At 35.9% G+C, this 18,751-nt stretch overlaps 2 protein-coding genes across 3 annotated transcripts in view; both read right to left on the reverse strand.

Annotated features, from left to right (window-relative positions):
• septin8b (septin 8b) overlaps positions 1-1,301 on the reverse strand; it is a 14,689-nt gene extending 13,388 nt beyond the window's left edge. The window contains exon 1 of one of the 2 annotated variants that reach the window (XM_067388918.1): positions 1,215-1,301. In XM_067388918.1, the coding sequence (XP_067245019.1) occupies positions 1,215-1,244 (30 nt within the window). In that variant the 5' untranslated portion in view covers positions 1,245-1,301. The other variant, XM_067388911.1, reaches the window with a different exon arrangement.
• Positions 1,302-2,219: 918 nt separating this feature from the next.
• On the reverse strand, positions 2,220-17,721 carry sfxn1 (sideroflexin 1). Its single transcript, XM_067388929.1, has 11 exons — positions 17,625-17,721; positions 12,148-12,317; positions 11,859-12,029; positions 11,639-11,737; positions 11,478-11,553; positions 11,021-11,106; positions 8,241-8,368; positions 5,346-5,395; positions 5,098-5,147; positions 4,947-4,994; positions 2,220-4,812 (listed from the first exon to the last, which is right to left on the reverse strand). The coding sequence occupies exons 2-11, from the start codon at positions 12,309-12,311 to the stop codon at positions 4,716-4,718; spliced, it is 969 nt and encodes a 322-aa protein (XP_067245030.1). The 5' UTR covers positions 12,312-12,317; positions 17,625-17,721; the 3' UTR covers positions 2,220-4,715.
• Between the last annotated feature and the right edge of the window lie 1,030 nt (positions 17,722-18,751).

Genomic DNA, 18,751 nt, shown 5'->3' on the forward strand with positions numbered 1-18,751 from the left:
CTATTTCAAATAAATGCTGTTCTATTGAATTTTCTACTCATCAAATAATCCTGAAAAAATAATGTATCACAGTCTGAACAAAAATATTAGGCAGCACAACTGTTTTCAACATTGATAATAATATGTTTTTTGAGCAGCAAATCAGCAAAATAAAATGATTTCTGAAGGATCATGTGACACTGATGCTGAAAATTCAGCTTTGACATCACAGAAATAAATTACATTTTAAAAATATATTAAAATAGAAAACAATTATATTAAATTGTAATAATATTTCACAATATTATCAGTGCTCCATCATAAATATACCAAAAACAGTCCCGGTTTTGCATACTTCACCCTAATATATCTATTAATATATGGAGCTACAGATCGAAGCGGAGAAGCTGACCCATGTCATTTTGTAACTGAGCATATTGGCATGCATGGACCCGGGTTTGAGTCTCGATCACAGAGAAAAGCAACATGCTGAGGTATTCAGAGCTTCTCACTCTGTACAAACACAAGGAAGTGTTTCACACTGCCTTCATCTGTTCCACTGCCCCAGTATTCTTAACACACACTGGGGCACAAAGAGCTCTTTATGCAGCCTGTGTTTCTCAGTAACTGAAGGTTTCCACTGCCATTGCGCCGAGAAACATCTTTTAAGTGCTGGGTTAAAAGCATAAATGAACAGTAGTAGGATGATACTCCTGGACAAATGTAAAAACACCACAAACTCCATTAGGAAGAGAAGGACATTGGGATGCACGTTGACTGAAGTGGCAACCAGAAGACAGCAAAGCTGATCTGCTTACAAGAACTAATCAGCTTGAAATGACTTTGACAATGGATTTAGACCCTAATGTTAAACCATAAATATAAACTACAAGCATATGTATGTAGAAAAAGTTTAGTAATATTAGCCTACCTACAGAATGTCATGCATTTGGACTTAAAGTAGGACCAAACTCAAGCAGAATCCTATTTTTCTCCGTTTTGCTCCGTATCTTAACATATACTGCATATAACATCTTGCACATATTAGCACATAAATATAGTTTTATTTATTTAAACATAGCAAATTATGAAATATCAACAAAGTTAAAGCATCTTGACCAACTAATCCAGTCGTCATACCTCTCGATGTACACATTCCAACTTTATCAACAATAAATATGCATGTTAAACTTTGAATAATAATGTACAGTAAATATAAGAGGTAAATAACTTACAGGATATATGTTTACATCTGTGGCAGCCATGTAGATAGTACTGACACTGACAGTATGCTTTCATTTATTGAGCTAACTCACTCTCTCTCTCTCTCTCTCTCTCTCTCTCTCTCTCTCTCTCTCTCTCTCTCTCTCTCTCTCTTTCCCTCCCTCCTCCCAATATGGCCACTTGATGGAAACACCCCTTGGCAGATTAAAATGCTGTCCGTGTTGCCCCACGTTCACTCCTCCTCCTGTACTTACAAACGCACTTGTTTCAGGAAAGACTTGTTTATTTGCTTTGAGTGTCTCTCTCAAGTGTCAAATCAAGTCTTTGTGCTGGGCAAGATACTCCGCAGATATAGCTAGTTAACAGGAAGCAACTAAAAAAAACAGAGGTTTTAAAATGGTTTGAATAATAATAAAACATTTGAATAAAATCTAATTAAACAATTATCGTCTGTATATAGTGTAATGTGTCAACAGTAAACCGCCTGAAGTGGGCGCAATTTGGCGTTATATACAAATATGCCCAGTAGGTGCCGCCCTTTATCCGTTTTATTTATACACCTAACCTACAATCACACACGCGAAGAAAAGGACACTGAGGAAACGGTTTTAAATGATAAAATTTCAAAGATAACAAAATATTAGGTCAAGTTAGACCTTTAAAAATATATACTTTGTCTTAGAACTAAATTCACTTTTCTGAGAAATGTTTGCGAATGCCTTTAAGGAGATTGAAGTGAGTTTCCCTCAGTTTACACAGGTGTAATTCATCGCATTAACTATCAACATGTTCCACAAACTTTCTAAGTCACGAAATTTAACAGTAGTCTTAGTCTATATTATTTTATAGCATTAATACATTATAGCATTGATATAGCAATAGCATTGATACATTAATTTTATGTATCTAATTCAATGACATTCATACACTTTAAGAGTTACTTCAAGTGCCCGAATACGGTTGAACTGCACCACAACCAGCTGATGGTAAGTTAACTAAATTCTGTTCATATTGAGAAAAACTGTAAGAAATTACACAGCTCTAAAATCTAGTGTGATACACTAAAAAGGACAGGCTGCAAACAAGACCCATTGCTTTATAATACTCTTTATTTAGGTAATCCACACAGTACAGTGTAATCTACACAGTACAATTTCTCCATTCACTGTAAAATAAGAAACATTTTTAAAATATTCATCTTGAAAATCTTACACCTATCTCATTCACTGTAAACAAATTATTGTATGAATCAGAGCAACTTGTTCATTTAAAGAGTAGACTACTGAGTCACACCTGTCACCTCAGAATATTCCCGCTTTGTTCCAAGTATGCAGACGCCTTGATTTATTGATTATGGGATCAGGAAATAAACAGTGATATGCTATGTTTATGTATTTTTGTCCAGGAAAACATTGCATTTCACTTAGTTTATAATTAATAAAGCCAACTACCTCATAAAGATCAAAAACTTCTCATGGCTTCAATGCTGTTGTGATTCTCCTGAACAAATCAGCAGTTCTTGAGGAGTTTTATGTTAAATCAGTTATGAATTAAGTTCATTTATACAAGATCCATAAGTATCACATTTCTGAAATGGAACTGGAATGATCGGAGCACCTATCTGGCCATCGCTCATGGGAGCAGAGCCCACCTAAAAAAAATTTAGTCCTGGGCCCTGTCCATGTTGGTGTCGCTGATGACCCTGATCTGTTCACAAAATAATATTCAACACATTATAAAAACCCTATCCATTATCATCCACCGAGAAGCATGATTAATAATACTGAAAACCTTCAGAGAATCTTTAAGAACAAGGACTGTTGTGCTTTTGTCAAAAAAAAACAAAGAATGGTTACCGATATAACTACCACCATATTCACGGAAATGTATGTGTTCTCAGTTTGATTTCATTACTGCCAACACTACATTCATGAACTGAACAAATGTGGCACATAAACAGTCTCACAACAACAAATATCAGAGCGCTCAACACACAGCTGTTACACTCTTATTACATTACATATTAAACATTAAACATATTTAAATACCTCAACACATGGAGACTTATTCAATTAAATGGAAAGTTCACAAAGATTAACATCATTAATCGAAAAATATAACATAGCCAAAAGTACATGGACACCCAAACACAATACGGCATTTTTGAAATCCTAATTTCAAAATTATAAGCATTAACTGATCCGTTTGCTGATATTTGACATTTCACTCCTCTAGGAAGGCTTTCTATGAGCGTTAGATCCAATGATGGGACCGGGCTCACAGTCGCTGTTACAATTCATCCTAAAGGATTTGTGTAGGCCAATCAGCTTCTTTTTTTTTAAAAAAAAGGTGGTAAATTCTAAGTCTCTAGAATGTCACTGAATGCAGTTGCATTAAGATTTGGCCTCAGAAATGACTGAAATAATCAAACCTGTCCATTCAAAGGAGTTGTCCACAAACTTTTTGCTATGTATTATAGATGGTAAATAGGAACAGGATCTACGGAAAGGCAATGTAGCACTTTTTTGTGGAAAAAGATACAGAAAATGAGTACATTAGCATTCTATTAGTTATTCTAGGAGGTTTCATGTAGATTGTTGTGAGTGAGGACTTTAACAAATGTAATGAAATATGGCACATGAAACATTTGAGGGTAAACCAAGGCCTTTCATTAAACAAAAAACAGCTGAGGTTTGACAAGATTGTATAGAAAAACAATGCGTTTCCTTGAACTGCTAGAGGAATGGACTTTGGAACAGTCAATGAGAACACGTTGAACTTTAACCTCACACTATTTTAACTTACAAAAAGTTTGTTCATGCACTGTCGGCAGGCAGAAGAAATCATATGAACATACACACTATTCTTGTATTACACACTAAAGAGTGAAACTCAAATACTGAGGATAGTAAAATAGATAAAACTCTTCTTAAAACTCATGCTGTAGTTTATTGGTTTATTAAACCTGGGTCTAAGGAAATTTGCAGCATAGGTTTGTATTTGGCAACGTTTTAAACGGATTGCACTATTGTCATAAAGAGGTTCCATGACTTTTCTTGAAACTGAAATGAAATTTGGCAGTACTGAATAAACTGCAACCATCATGAAGAGATAAACACGAAATACTGACAACAACAATGCAATACAGACTAACCCAAAAAAAAAAATGGAGGTCAACACCAGCCATCTTTGATCCTTACTGAAAATGACATTGAGTGGCACATGGAACAATCTGGCAGCAAACAAAATTGTTTCAGAAATTAAAAAAAAATACTAAATGTACAGTAGTGAGCACCGTCATACACGTCAGACAAAAGACCTGCACAAATCGGCAACAACAATAAGGATTTAACTTAAAAACAATTAAAACAGTCAAAAATGTAAAAATATCTTACAAAATGACTGAGTTGGGATGTCCTAGAGTAGACCGGGTGAACTTTGGCACACAAAAAGATGTTTTAGATGGTACGTGAAATCATTACAGTAGAGAGGAGATTCACCAACGTTTGTCTTTACAGTCCTTTGTTGAAGTAGACCTTCTCTACTCCGGGATGACTGGCTCGAATCTTCTCCTGCAGCTCTGGTTCCAAGCGGCTCACTGCCATAGAGCTGAATGCATTTAATTAGAAACAAATTGGATTTATGAAGTGCAAGAATGATCATCTGAATCATTCTGAAAGGATTCAAAAGATTCCAAAATCATACATGCATTTAGTTCCAAACAGTTTTGAGAAAGTTCTCACCTCTTTTGTGGGAATAATGCACAACACAACGGGGTCGCAAACACAAGGCTAAGAAGAAGAAAGAAAATACAAAAGAATGGGTCACAAATTCTTGAATGCCTTTCAGAAAATAACAGTTTATTAGACTGTCAGTCTATCTTTGGCAACTCACCAAAACCCAACCAAGCCAACTTGAATGGGTGCACTCATCCACGGAAACCTCTGAAAAAATAAAGGGAAAAAAAAAAAATCAACCTGGCAACAAAGCCCATGATTCTATGGGGCCATTGTAAGGGCTAAAGCATTCAAGTAGACTGGACACTGTAGTCGGGTATGTGCGTGCTCTGTTAAGGCTGAACAACTTTCATTAAAAGTTTCAGTCATGTAAACAAAACGTTTACAATGCAATTTTGAAATTACCTTGAGGAAGGCCTTCTTTTCCAAAGAGTTCATTAAAAATGGAGGGATGGCTACAGGAAGAAAAAAAATTACAAGTTAAATTGCTTGCAATTACAGTGTCCCATAACCAGATATGCACTTTAATAAATCAACATTGCATGTGCATAAGACAGTGTGGGCTGAACGTTTGAGAAAACTCATGAAAATCCTAATATTTTTAATATCATATATTTTAATATAATATCATTAAACATAATTTCTGGGTTTAAAGGTGCAGTAAGCGATTTCTGAAAGGCACCGTTGATATCAACCCAAACAAACACACCCCTCCCTTCATTGCTCCGCCACCAAAATGCACCAACACGCAATGCAAGAGTGGATGTCTCTTTACCATTGCTGACACCAGCTCCAGACAAACACTAACACTGAAAACTGTCATGTTACTATATTTAACATTACATTACAGCATATGTTGTTTCTGTGAAACATAGCAAAATATAGCAAAACCAATGTTACTCCCGTATGGAGCAACCTCAGCATCCGATTTCAAGCTCCTGCCTGATCATAACCCTTCTTTTCCCAGTGATATTCCTCTTACCTTTTCTTGTTTGTAATAGCAAAAAAAAAAGCAAATGGGCTTCACGCCTAAACGCGTACAAACAAAAATGTCAAAATGTGTTTTTGGAGAGTATTCACATAAACACAGTGGGTTATGTCTTAAGTAAATGTGCACAGTTGAGAAAGAAAAAGCATGTGTAACAGTATATTGGATCAGTGCATTAGCTCTTTAAGTGACCGCAGCCTAATAAACCTGCTTCAGTAGCTTTAAAGGGTTAGTTCACCCAAAAATGAAAATTCTGTCATTTATTACTTACCCTCATGCCGTTTCACACCCTTAAGACCTTTGTTCATCTTCGGAACACAAATTACATTTACATTTACATTTAGTCATTTAGCAGACGCTTTTATCCAAAGCGACTTACAAATGAGAGTAGTAGAATCAATTAAATCAACATGAGAACAACAGTATGTAAGTGCTGAGTGAAGTCACAGTTATGTCAGTAAAGTGCTCATAGCGAATTTTTTCTTTTTTTTTTTCTTTTTTTTTTTATAAATAAATACACAGATAGGAGAAGAATATTAGTCAAGGTAAGTGCTACTACTACTGGGTCAAGTGCTGACGAAAAAGATACGTCTTTAGCATTTTTTTGAAAATGGCTAGAGACTCGGCTGCTCGGATAGAGCGTGGTAGGTCATTCCACCAGCCAGGAACAGTCCCGGAGAAGGTCCGTGAGAGTGATTTTGTGCCCCTATGTGATGGCACCACAAGGCGCCGTTCACTTGCAGAACGCAGGTTTCTGGAGGGCGCGTAAGTCTGAAGTAGTGAGTTAAGGTATAGCGGTGCAGAGCCAGCTGTCGTTCTGTAAGCAAACATCAGAGCCTTGAATTGGATGCGAGCAGCTACTGGCAGCCAGTGCAGACTGATGAAGAGAGGAGTGACGTGCGCTCTCTTCGGTTCGTTGAAGACCAGTCTTGCTGCAGCATTTTGGATCAGTTGTAGAGGCTTGATAGTGCATGCTGGAAGGCCAGCCAAGAGAGCATTACAGTAGTCCAGTCTGGATAGAACAAGAGCTTGGACAAGAATTTGTGTGGAATGTTCAGATAGGAAGGGTCTAATCTTCCTGATGTTGTACAAGGCAAATCTGCAGGACCGGATATTTTACTTGAAATCCGATGGCTCTGTGAGGCCTCCATAGGAAGCAATGTCACTTCCTCTCTCAAGATCCATAAAGGTACTAAAAACATATTTAAATCGGTTCATGTGAGTACAGTGGTTCAATATTAATATTATAAAGCGATGAGAATATTTTTGGAGTGACAAAAATAACAAAATAACGACTTATTTAGTGATGGCTGATTTCAAATCACTGCTTCAGGAAGCATCAGAGCACAGCGAATCAGTGTGTCGAATCTGCTGTTCGGAGCACCAAAGTCACGTGATTTCAGCCGTTGGCAGTTTGACACACGATCCGAATCATGATTCGACACACTGATTCACTTGTGCTCCGATGCTTCAAGAAAGCAGTGTTTTGAAATCAGCCATCACTAAATAAGTCGTTATTTTGTTATTTTTTGGCGCTCCAAAAATATTCTCGCCGCTTTATAATATTAATATTGAACCACTGTACTCACATGAACCGATTTAAATATGTTTTTAGTACCTTTATGGATCTTGAGAGAGGAAATGACATTGCTTCCTATGGAAGTCTCACGGAGCCATCGGATTTCAAGTAAAATATCTTAATTTGTGTTCCGAAGATGGACGAAGGTCTTACGGGTGTAGAACGGAATGAGGGTGAGTAATAAATGACAGAATTTTCATTTTTGGGTGAACTAACCCTTTAATAAGGATTAATCTATGTTTAATATGTATAGTAAGACTATGCAGTGTTATTTTATATTTGATTATTCTTTTTTTTTTTGTTGTAGGCTATCACATATGTGAATACCACTGTTAATACATCTTCCTGAAAAACTTGAAAAACACTTTAATTTGTATCGTTCTGTTGTATTCATTTGTCTGTTTTGTTTATAATAGTTTCTTTGTTTTTATTGTATTGCTGAATGTTTACTTTTCTTATGTAATTTTTTTAAGGACCTTTTTCTTACATTAGTTAATTTTTCTAACCTAGTATTAGTTTTTGCTGAAGTATCGATAATTGTGAAATTTCAGTGATATTTAAAATTACTCATATCATACCAAAAATAATCGTGATCATGATTTTGCCATAATCGAGCAGGCCTACTTTTGGTCCAATACACTTTCAATCCAGGAATCTTTCACTACACTTTTAATAAGCATTGTTGCAAAGTCAGCTTAATGAAAGACAAACAAGACTTTTAGAGAAAACAAACCCATTCCCGGAGAGGCCATGAGGATTCTGGAAACCACCACTTGTGTGATGGCCTGTTGAGCTGCCTTTGAAGATTCTCCTAATCGATTGTCATTCTCATCAGTTATTGGAATGCCATGTTTGAGTTCCCTGAAACACAAAATGAAAGACATGCTCCATATGACACTCACCTCATGTCTATTATAAATGAACAGCAACACGCATTATATATTACTGTTCAAAAGTTTGGCATCAGTAGAGATAATACCCCACAGATCATTTATTATACCATGTTGTAAATGCCCATTTTTTTAAGGGGAAGGAACCCTGTCTTTAAATGCACATGAGCTGCTGCTCCCCACTGTCAGGTGGTGCGTCCTGTGAGTATTAAACTAAGTTCTCTTTCATGACTTATTGCGATTAAACTGTCAAAAACACACAAAGTTCACAAACAGTGGGTTATGTCTGTGAACGTAAACATCAGGGAAAGAAAATCACATGTGTGTATTAGATCTGTGTATTCAAATTAAAGCAGCATAATATACAGTACCTACTGCTTTATATGCTGTTAATATGAATCCAACAACAAAAGGAAAACAGAAAATCACTCACTGCTCTTGACTGAATAACTTTTTTGGCGAGGAGATAAACATGGTGGACTGTGTACAGCTCACTCAGGACAATGCTAATAGGGCAGAGTCTATCAGCAGTTGTGGGCGGGGCTATTCATTTGTGACATCACAAAAGCTGCAATCTGCAAACTGCTTGTTCTGAGACACTGCTTATGAATTATGGGGATTTCAAAAATGTAGGTGGATTGAATAGATTGGACTGGACTGGATAAAGTGGGTGGATTTGTACCATTATAGGGTGGTTGTGTGCACACACTGCTGACACACATTTATGTTTAAACACCATGTAAAAGGGAATTTTGCATAATAGGTCCCCTTTAAAAGGTGCCAACGAACATTTTTTTACAAGATGTATTATAAGTCTAAGGTGTCCCCTGAATGTGTCTGTGAAGTTTCAGCTCAAAATACCCCATAGATTTTTTTAATTAATTTTTTTAACTGCCTATTTTGGGGCATAATTAGAAATGCGCCGATTCAGGCTGCGGTCCCTTTAATTGCTCGCGCTCTCCGCCCCCTCCTGAGCTCTCGACTCTATCATTGCATAAACAAAGTTCACACAGCTAATATAACCCTCAAAATGGATCTTTACAAAGTGTTCGTCATGTATGCTGCATGCATACATAGGGCTGGGTGATATATCGAATGCTTTTGTCAAGCGCATTTCGTCAGTAAAGCCGGTTCCCTGATTACCGCTAAATCGCCATCACCTGCTTTCAAATGGAGCGGCATTTAATAGACAGAGCCGTAGTTCACTGAAAAGACACGCAATATCGCGTTCAATATCGATATGAATCGCCGTCGATATTGAACGCGATATTGCGTGGCTTTTCAGTGAACTACGGCTCTGTCTATTAAATGCCGCTCCACTTGAAAGCAGGTGATGGCGATTTAGCGGTAATCAGGGAACCGGCTTTACTGATGAAATGCGTGAGACAAAAGCATTCAATATATCGCCCAGCCCTATGCATACATATTATTATTTGAGTATTGTATTTATTTGGATGTTTACATTTGATTCTGAATGAATTTGAGGCTATGCTCCGTGGCTAACGGCTAATGCTACACTGTTGGAGAGATTTATAAAGAATGAAGTTGTGCTTATGAATTATACAGACTGCAAGTGTTTAATAATGAAAATAACGACGGCTCTTGTCTCCGTGAATACAGTAAGATACGATGGTAACTTTAACCACATTTAACAGTACATTAGCAACATGCTAACGAAACATTTAGAAAGACAGTTTATAAATATCACTAAAAATATGTAATCATGGATCATGTCAGTTATTATTGCTCCATCTGCCATTTTTTGCTATTTTCCTTGCTTGCTTACCTAGTCTGTTGATTCAGCTGTGCACAGATCCAGACGTTAATACTGCCTGCCCTTGTGTAATGCCTCGATCATGGGCTGGCATATGCAAATATTGGGGTCATACATATTAATGATCCCGACTGTTGCGTAACAGTCGGTGTTATGTTGAGATTCGCCTGTTCTTCGGAGGTCTTTTAAACAAATGAGATTTACACAAGAAGGAGGAAACAATGGAGTTTGAAACTCAATGTATGTCTTTTCCATGTACTGAACACTTATTCAACTATGCCAAGGTAAATTCAATTTTTAATTCTAGGGCACCTTTAAATTAATCAATCATGACAGTAAAGATATTTATAATGTTACAAAAGAGTTCTATTTCTGTTCTTTTGAAATTCTAAAAAATCCTGAAAAAAAAGTATCATGGTTTTCACAAAAATATTAAGCAGCGCAACTGTTTTTAACATGGACAGTAACAAGAAATGTTTCCTAAGCACCAAAGTAGCATATTAGAATGATGATAGACTGGAGTAATGATGCTGAAAATTCAGCTTTGCCATCACAGAAATAAATTACATTTTAAAATATATAAAAATAGAAAACAATATTTAACAATATTACTGTTTTTATTGTATTTTTGATCAAATCAATGCAGCCTTGGTGAGCATAGGAAACTCTTTTCAAAAACATTTTAAAAAATCTTGCCAACTCCAAACTTTTGAACAGTAGTGTATATATACAGTATATGCACTGAGAATCTTTTTGTGATCACAATATTCCATGACTACTGAACAACCAATTCAGAGTATAAAGGTCAAACCGCTTTATGCAAATGATTTGTTCTGGATAATTATTTACCGTTGTCTCATGAGTGGAATATTGATACAGTTAGCAGCAGCTACAGCAGCGAATGGAACAAAGCGTCCTATGAGTGGAGACACATGCTGAAAAACAGAAAATTTAATTTGTTAAATATACATAAATGCTAATTACTACATGAATACATAGTGAGCACTGAGCATAATATTTAATACTTTGATGTGAAAGACTTTCGACAGATTAGTAAGCGATAACCAGTGATCGAAGTGGGACAAAAAAAAGTGCCGATGCTCCTGAGGGTTGAAATCGCGTCAATGGGTTGGGGGGTGTTTCCACCTCGGTTGAAATCGGGGTGGTCAGAGAACCGGCAACATGTGAGAAGTGCCAGTACACAAGAAAAAGTTAAGGTACACTACAGATTAAAATACAGAAATGCTGGTACTGTGTACCAGCGTGTACCGGCCCACTTCGAGCACTGGCGATAACAGAGCATTACCTTTGCTAATGCATTTAGTCCTAAAGCAGTAGCCACGGCTCCTGTGGTGGCTGATACATATGCTGTGCCAAGCTGGCTGCAAGGACATATATTAGGAATTTAGGGATATTGCAAATTAGTTGAAAGAAGAAATGCATAAAGTGCATCTAAAGTCCTCTCACTTTACTGTGATGGGGGCGTCTCCGCTCCTGTTGGTGTAGTTGACTATTGCATTGAAAGACTGATTGATCCACTGCCAAAACAGAACTGCTGGAGTTGTTCTTAAAGTGAGAAAGAGTATAAATATTCAGCATTATATGTGGTGAAACTGTGTTATCCAGAGAAAAAAAAATTGCTACACTATATAGCCACAGCAATAATGGATTACACAGCATGATTCACCTGTAGAACGTCATCATGCATCCAGTGATGGTCATGTTCATGGGGACCTGAGCAGACATACGACCAATCAGGAGCATTTTCTCGCCTGTGTCTGGATGGAATGCTGAGTCAAAAACATACTTCGCCCTCCATAGCTCATCTTCTGTGAGACCCGGTGATACCACCCCTTTTCTTCAGGGATAAGAGAATGGAAGATGAGATGTATTTGGTATCTGGCAAACTCAGCATATGTAACAATGAATGGTATGCAAAAGCACATACTGTAAATGAATGCAGAGTTGAGTCTTACTTGTAATCCTGAATAATCTGACGTGCTTTTTCTAATTGTTCATTTGACAGGAGGATGTTTCTAGGGTCTGTGACAGTGAAGAAATGCTTTGCTCGACCCACAAATGTTCCCTGATCCCAGCGTGGCTCTTTAATGTTTATGGAAGTGGAGAGCTCGGCTGCCATGGTACACTGTGAACATATTACACTGTTAAAACCTTGGAGACACATCACTTATTCTTTTAACACACAACAGTGTGAATGTAATTGAAAACAAGTCATTTTAAAAATGATTATCGTTGTACGTTTCTTACGTAGTTTCTTACGCTCACCGAGGCTTTTGTTTGGTCAAATATGCAGCAAAAAAAGTAATATTTTGAAATGGTATTACCATTTAAAATAACTATTTTCTATTTTAATGTATTTTAAAATGTAATATATATAATTATTTTAACATTATAAATGTTTTAATTTTTAATCAATTTTATGCTTTCTTGCTGAATAAAAGTATTGATTTCATGCAAATAATAATAATAATAATTATTATTATTATTATTATTATTACACCTTGACCCAGACTTTTGAATGGTAATGTAAATCCTAAGAGAATTTTACTTAAAGTTTATTCCCTATATGGAGAAAACATTGTATTAAAATTAGGGTTGCAAAGGGGCGGAAAGTTTCCTGTAAATTTCTGGAAACTTTTCACAGGAACTTAACCTGGGGAATTTTGGAAATATTCCAATTTGAAAACTTAACAGGAATTTAAGGAAAATTATAAGAATTAAATTGGAAATTTGGGGATATTTATATAAATTTATCATATTTATATAAAATGTATCATAAAAACATAAATATAAACATTTTGTTTGGTCATAACATGAAGTAACAGTTATTTAATTTTTGCATTCAATTCTAATTTAGTAAACATGTAAAATAAATATATTTTTATTGCAGCAATTGTTATGTGTTATTTATTTCAGTGTCACTTGATCCTTCAGAAATCATTCTAATATGCTGATTTGATACACAGTTATTATCAATGTTGGAAACAGTTGTGCTGCTTAATATTTTTTTGGAACCTGTAATACTTTTTTCATGATTCATTGATGAATAGAAAGTTTAAAAGTACAAAATTTATTCAAAATAGAAATCTTTTCTAACAATATCACTTTAATATCACTTTTTATAAATTTCACACATCCTTGCTGAATAAAAGTATTAATTTCTTTCAAAAAAAAAAAAAAAGAAAAAAATTACTGACCCCAAAATTTTGAACAGTAGTATATTGTTACAAAAGCATTCTATTTTAAATAAATGCTGTTCTTTAAATTTTTATTCATCAAAAATCCTGAAAAAAGTATCACAGGTTATTAATCAGCACAACTGTTTCCAACATTGATAACTGAGTATCAAATCAGCATATTAGAATGATTTCTGAAGGATCATGTGACACTGAAGACTGAATGATGCTGAAAATTCAGCTTTGCATCACAGAAATAAAGTATATTTTAATATTAAAATAGAAAACCATTATTTTAAATTGCAGTTATCTTTCACAATATTACTGTTTTTTTTTCTGTATTTTTGATCAAATGTGAACGCTATGGACTGGGGGAATGCACAGTGCATGCAGGGTGTGTGGCTTTAGCCCTGCAGTAAGTAGTGTGCTGTGTGAATGTGACTGCGGAATGTGCAGGGTAAAAAAAAAAAAAAAAAAAATCAACAGAAATTGCATTAAATCTTGTTGTTTTAACCAACATGAAGCTGCAAGATGTTTTTTTTCAACTACATTTAAGTACCCTGTTATAGGCTAACCTGCAATTTTGCAAATTCGCTGTTTATTCCCATTAATTCCTGTTAATTCCCATATATTCCTGTTAATTCAAAGTTTCCAGCTTTGAAAATTCTCGAAATTTTGCAACCCTAATTAACATAACATCTAGAGAATCAAAAGCCATTTAAGATTTTAGAGAGAGAGAGAAAAAAAGAACTGAATAATGCTTGCACATGACATTCCTCTCTCGATTAGGCCTCCGCTGAATCAGCATGTAGTTTCTAAAGACACAGCTGATCAGCCAAGCAAAGAAAGGCTTGAACATCAGTCACTCTGAAAATGACATTTGGTGCTGCAAGTCCCCATATAAAGCAGCACCTATGTGTATATATGGCCTTTGTTTCTATTAAAGTATCATATTAGAAATTTAGTCACAGGGGAGGGGGTTGGTTAATAAAAGGGTAGTGCACACAATTTACTCATTTTCATTTATTTTAAACCTGTATGACTTTCTTCTGTGGAAGATAAAATAAGATATAAGACTAAATGTAAAGAACTGACAGTCTTAGTAATCCTTCACTTTCATTGCATCATTTTCCACACAATGAAAGGGAAGATTACAGAGGCTGTCCTTCTGCCAGACTGCAGCACTTTTCTCAAAAAAGAAAGCTATATGGGTTTTAAATTATACAAGGTAGTATTTTGGGGTATGTGTACGGTCTTTGTGATTATTAACTTTCCAATGACGAATAGAAAACGAATTTTAGTACCAAGACCTTCAAGGTTGAATGCCAGATAAAACTTTCAGACGAGACAGGATTTAACCTGTTATTTGCATGTGTATATTCCAAGAAAAGGCATTCACAGAGGCAGAATTAAATAAACCACACGCTTTCGATGTGCAGTTTGGTGAGATTTTATCTTGACAACACACCAAAGCCGGCAAAAGGGAGGACAATAAATCACGCGTTTCAGTTCAATACCGCTGACAGCTACAAAAGTGGGTCCGCGTCTTTTTAAATCAAATCATGGTTCATGTGCTTCGCACGAGATCACTTCGGTGTGCGCGAGCCTGATGCTTTGGTTTGAGCTGCTTCCCTTTTGTAACCAACGTGTGTTTCACTGGCGAAAGAATGTCTGACTCGTTTGTGCTACTCGGTTCTTTTGAACAGTTGAACCGGTTCAAACAAACAGGGATTCAGCGATACGTCACCGACATCCCACACGCTCAAGCAATTTAGAGATTGAGTTTTAAACTCGATTTCATATGCGTACTGACAAAACTATTCATTTTAATTGCAAACACGTTTTTATTAACGTTTTATTTGTAATATATTTGCTATTTGTCAATGAAGTAAGTTACTTTCTGCTCCGCAAATATATGGGAACGTTTACGTCTCACTACAAATTGAAAGAGACGCTTCTCGTTGATTCGGACCGATTCAATCCGGTTCGTAAACGAATCGTTCAGTCATTGAATTTCGTAAACAAATAGTTCTGACTATAGACCCGTATTTTATTATGTCTATATGGTTCTGACTGCTGGAGTGCTTCTCAAACGGAAGGCTGCATAACTCGGCTGTCACGTCATCAAACGTCACTGAAGGCCGTCTCAATCAAAAGGATCCTTGAAAAGCAGCCTTCGTTTCGCGCCCTTATTCAGCTGAATTTGAAGGATCATGGGATGTATCCTTCGCGACCTTCATACCAATTCCCGAAATTAAACTGACAGAAACGACTTGGTATTCAGCTTGTCTGAATTTATTATGAAATGTAAGACAAAAATAATGTTTTGTAATGACATGAAAGCATGTTATATTTTGTTTTGGTGTAAATTACACACATAATAACACTAAACCAATAATGTAAGCCGCTGGAAGACAGTATATGACTGTGATTCATAGTATTTCATTAAAGGGTTAGTTCACCCAAAACTGAAAATAATGTCCTTTATTACTCACCCTCATGCCTTTTTACACCCGTAAGACCTTTGCTCATCGACGGAACACAAATTAAGATATTTTTGTTGAAATCTGATGGCTCTGTGAGGCCTGCATTGCCAGCAATGATATTTCCTCTCTCAAGATCCATTAATGTACTAAAAACATATTTAAATCAGTTCATGTGAGTACAGTGGTTCAATATTAATATTAGAAAGTGACAAATATTTTTGGTGCCCCCAAAAAATAAAATAACGACTTATTTAGTGATGGCCGATTTCAAAACACTGCTTTATGAAGCTTCGGAGTGTTATGAATAAGCATATCGAATCATGATTCGGATCACGTGTCAAACTGCCAAACGGCTGAAATCACGTGACTTTGGTGCCCCGAACCGCTGATTCGACACGCTGATTCATTATGCTCTGAAGCTTCCTGAAGCAGTGTTTTGAAATCGGCCATCACTATATAAGTCATTATTTTCTTTTTATGGCGCACCAAAAATATTCTCGTCGCTTTATAATATTAATATTGAACCACTGTACTCACATGAACTGGTTTAAAAATGTCATTGCTCCCTATGCAGGCCTCACTGAGCCATCAGATTTCAACAAAAATATCTCAAATTATGTTCCGAAGATGAACGAAGGTCTTTGGTGTGGAACGACATGAGGGTGATAAATGACATTATTTTCATTTTTGGGTGAACTAACCATTTAATAGAAAGCCAAATAATCTAAGAATTACTGTATTACAAATTATTTTTCCAAAATTAAGTTGTATTAGTCTTTTCGTGCCGTTTTTCAATTTATTTAATCAATCATATTCAACAATTTTACATTAGCCAGGGGTCTTCGTGCCGTGCCGGTGGGGGCGGGAACATGTCTGACGTAGCCATGCGTCACTAGCGTTTAATGCTGATGAGGACTCGAGCCTACAAGCCTCTGAAGGACTGAACTAGGAAGGACACAGCCTTCCGTTTGAGAAGCTCCCATAGCGGGCACAGGTTCAACCGATTCATTAAAGAAAGATCCGACTCAAAAGAACAATTCATTCACGAATCGGACTTCATATCGTGCTTTTTAAACATAGAAACAGTAGTACACACTGTGGATTGCAGTGATAAGATACAGACCGATACACGGGCCTTTTGATCCGAAATGAACTTTGAACAGAGACGCAGCGTTTGACACTTTGCCCATACAACCCATTTCTTGCCCAATAGTGTGCTTTAATGATTATTTATTACTCTGTATTGTTTCAGTAGTCTAGTAATAATATGCATGCACACATGTTATTTCATAGGCTTTATCTGACGTGTTAAAGCATTGATGCTCTTTAAAGAGTAAAACGATATGGGATAAATGAAATTATTTAGATGGTGTCTTGTTTTGAAATCAATTGTTAGAATATCATCATTGTAGCCCATTGGCAAAGAATGGTTCAAAACCAGTCAGTACCGGTTGGGTGGCTTCCATTGGGGTTTTCAATATGTCATAAATCCAAATATAAATTATAATATGTATAAATATCATGATAAAAATATTGGAGGGATGCTTCATATGATAAACATCTTAATACATTTTAGTTTTTTCTTTAAACCCATCTATACAACTCCAGCTGTGCACCTCTTTATCAACCTCTGGACGCCACATCACAAATCCACTAACTGGCAGCATAAGGTTTTACATTCTAATGCAGCCAGTAGGAAAAAAGAAAGAAAAACATATCTTGAAAAATGATATCCGTGTAAAAAATATAACGAAATGTCCTGTTACTTACAGTGCAACAGTGCAAAGCCCGCCGTCAGACAAAATCACAGCACTCCGCAGCAGATGTCGGTCTCGCGCACTGAGGCTAATTTGGTATTTATGAATGTGAAGTACGCTGCAGTCAAAGCCACCCCTGTGCCCAACCAACCAGAAGCGCTGCTGATATTTCAAAATAAAAGTTTACAATATTTTGGGAAATATTTGTGACATGAAAATGTTACATTTATGTCGCTATCCAGGACATTATTTTAAAAGATAAACAATTAGTTGCTTGCGTTCACCGAGTTTTATAAAATACTTTAGTCAGTCAAAGAAAAGACGTTTGCTATCAAATCAAATGAATGAAAATGTTTTATGAAATTCAGTGTTCTTCAAACACGCCTGATCAGGTCTAATAAGTCTTGGGTAAGTCAGTTTTTATGACATTAGTCTGTCTTAATCTGAAATAATGAATCTTTAGTATGAATGCATTCACTAAATAAATAAAAGCACCACCGTCTGTAATTTCTATGTAATACAAATGGCAATTAACACTCTAACCTAGTATTTCTTTATTAATTGATTCTCTGAAGAAACAAGCGAATATGTTAATTACTTCGAGATGCCAGTAACTTCATTAAGCCATGTTAACTTTTTAGATAAAAGTAAAACCCATCTAATGACTGTATTGAGGAGCATAATTAACAAGAGTTAACAGGTCTAAGGAAATAGCTCCATCTAGCGGATATTTTAAACATCAACCAAGTCATTCCTGTTATGTATTGCGTTGTCATGTCCGCATGTCTGGTATGCCAAGTATTAAACTCACAATGTTAAACATGTAAATATTTTTTAAAGGACAGTTAAGTGGACATAAGGGTGAATTTTAAATTTTAAATTAGAAATATTTGTAATAAAATTTTTCAGATATTTTATCGTTTTTATCAAAAATGTAAATTTCAACGGCTCTGGACTATATGAAGTCTTCACATTTTAAAATATTCCATACTTTTCATTGTATAAATAGCTCCCTGAGCTTGGCCAGATCTTTTTTTTTTTAAAGTCTCCTGTATTATAACTTTCCTTAACTTAAATTCCAATACATTTTCATTTTTTTTTAATACAGTGCTCAAAACTGTGCTGCATAACAGGAATGAC

The sequence above is a fragment of the Chanodichthys erythropterus genome, chromosome 1 (assembly GCF_024489055.1).
Source record: "Chanodichthys erythropterus isolate Z2021 chromosome 1, ASM2448905v1, whole genome shotgun sequence".
Lineage (NCBI taxonomy): Eukaryota > Metazoa > Chordata > Actinopteri > Cypriniformes > Xenocyprididae > Chanodichthys > Chanodichthys erythropterus.

Bases quoted from the DNA above. Each gene is read 5' to 3' on its own strand.
- sfxn1 (XM_067388929.1), bottom strand. From the start codon at position 12,311: ATGGCAGCCGAGCTCTCCACTTCCATAAACATTAAAGAGCCACGCTGG. The intron at 11,554-11,638 runs GTGAGAGGACTT...ATGTCCTTGCAG, and splicing joins GACGCCCCCATCACAGTAAA to CCAGCTTGGCACAGCATATG. The intron at 5,396-8,240 runs GTTTGTTTTCTC...TTCTTCCTGTAG, and splicing joins CATGGCCTCTCCGGGAATGG to CCATCCCTCCATTTTTAATG.